General features: G+C 48.7%; 1 protein-coding gene across 1 annotated transcript; it reads right to left on the bottom strand.

The window, feature by feature from the left end:
• Positions 1-777: 777 nt before the first annotated feature.
• Positions 778-1,719, bottom strand: LOC118996191 (olfactory receptor-like protein OLF3). The gene has a single exon (XM_037059472.1). It carries the CDS (start codon positions 1,717-1,719, stop codon positions 778-780), a length of 942 nt encoding a protein of 313 aa, XP_036915367.1.
• Positions 1,720-2,140: the final 421 nt, after the last annotated feature.

Below are 2,140 nucleotides of genomic sequence, written 5' to 3'. Positions count from 1 at the left end.
CTAGGACAGGAAAAAAAAAAAGAAATCGACACTCTGAAACTCAAACAATAGGACAAGTAGGAACATATTTGGGACTCCTCTCCCCTGTTTCTAACCTGCAACTCGATGAATTGATGTCCTCTTTAAATAAGCTACATGAATGCACTTTTGCTGTTGAGAAGAGAATACAAGTGTCATTTATATACAAAAGATATGTTTTAATTATTAGTACTGGAAGGTATCAATAGATTATTGTCCTGACTCTATCAGGCAGCTGTAATATTTAGGTAAGGGCTGCTTCATTCTGAGTTTTAAAAGTTGTTCTCAAAACTATTTCTCTGGGTGAAATGATTGCTCCTTCACATTGTATATCAGGACGTGCAGAGTTTAACTGTTAAGTGTGTGTTACCAGAGCTGAGCCAAATTGTCACCAGGGGGCAACTGCAATGCTTTCCTCACAGAGCTCCACCCATATGTCAATGTGTGCCATGATTTCTGGGCAAGCGTGGGCTCTTTACATGCCACTCTGTATATATATTTTTACAGTTAGTTTTCTGTAGGGGATCTTTATTTCTAAGGTGTTGGAATTGACATATTTTACACCAGGTGAGGACCAAAAACAGAGTCCAGAGATAAAATTTCACTTCTCTCTCGCCTCCAAAAATAGTAGTGTGGCTTGTGGTCCTCCCAGCTGCTCCCTTACACATGCACGCACATGCACACACATGCACACACATGCACACACACACACACACACATGGACACATGAACACATATGCTCTTCTGACAAAGTTGGTTCTAATGTTTTGGTTCAGAACTCTGCATCAGAACGCGACTCAGAGCAGCCTTCATCTCCTTGTTCCGAAGACTGTAGATGAGTGGATTCAACATGGGGGTTACCACAGCATAAAAGACCACAACCAATTTGTCCTGCTCAGCAGAAGAGGTGGAGCGGGGCTGCATGTAGGTAACCAGAGCCATCCCATAGGACATGGAGACCACAGTGAGGTGAGAGGCACAGGTCCCAAAGGCTTTGCGGCGCCCCCCAGTGGAGCGGATCCGCAGGATGGCGGCCACGATATAGGCGTAGGACAGGGAGACCAGGCAGCAGGGCACCAGCAGCACCACCACTCCGGAGGCCATTATGACTATCTGGTTGAGGGTGATGTCCACGCAGGCCAACCTGAGGAGGGCCAGTGTCTCACAGGCCACGTGGTTCAGTATGTGGTGCCCACAGGTGGGCAGGCGCAGGGTGATTGCTGTCTCCACTGCAGAATTAGCTATGCCCACAAGCCAAGCGGCTGCTGCCAGCCCCCCGCAGCGTCTTGGACTCATTGCCACCACGTAGCGTAGGGGGTCACAGACTGCCACATACCGGTCATAAGCCATTGTGGCCAATAGCAGGAACTCAGTCCCTGCTAAGGCTAGAGAGAAGAAGAGCTGAGTCCCACATCGGGCAAAGGAGATGGTCTTGTTCTCCAGGACCAAGTGCACCAGCATCTGGGGGACCCCACTGGAGGTGTAGCAGATGTCTACCACTGAAAGGTTGTAGAGGAAGAAATACATGGGCAGGTGCAGTCGGGGGTCCAGTTGGATGAGGAGGAGGATGAGGCCGTTGCCCAGCAGGGTCAGCAGATAAGCAGCCCCAAACAGGGCAAAGAGTCCAGCGTCAATCTGCCTGTTGCTGGAGAGCCCAAGTAGGACAAACTCATCCACCCAGGTCAGGTTGTCCCTCTTCATGGAGAGGAGGACTGGGCTGCGGGGGGAGGAGCAGAATCAGAGAAAGGCAAGTACTGATCTTATGTTAGGAGTCTCCATTAAGCTGTGGGCTCAGCCTGAGCTGAAAGTGGCACACCTCCCCTTAGGTTCCTTAACCTAGATGCTTAGGGGAGATTGCAGGGAAGATGCTGGAGAAAGGGGCAGTTGGGCTCTCACACTAAACTCTGAGATTCTCAAGGATAAAATCCCCATTATGGTCATCCTTTTATGTCTAGGATCCAGCACAGGTATATAGGGGATAATCTGTCAATGCACAGAAGAGAGAGAAAAACATGCTTCAGGAAAGGGAGAAAGAATGATAGAAGCAATAAATGAATGAATGAAAAAGGAAGGAAGGAAAGAAGATAGGAAGCAGGTGAGGAGGCAGGAGAAGTGGAATAGA

This window comes from Sturnira hondurensis, unplaced genomic scaffold (assembly GCF_014824575.4).
Source record: "Sturnira hondurensis isolate 20B ecotype Veracruz unplaced genomic scaffold, ASM1482457v3 Scaffold0010975, whole genome shotgun sequence".
NCBI lineage: Eukaryota > Metazoa > Chordata > Mammalia > Chiroptera > Phyllostomidae > Sturnira > Sturnira hondurensis.
This window is presented reverse-complemented; position numbering and strand designations above follow the sequence as displayed.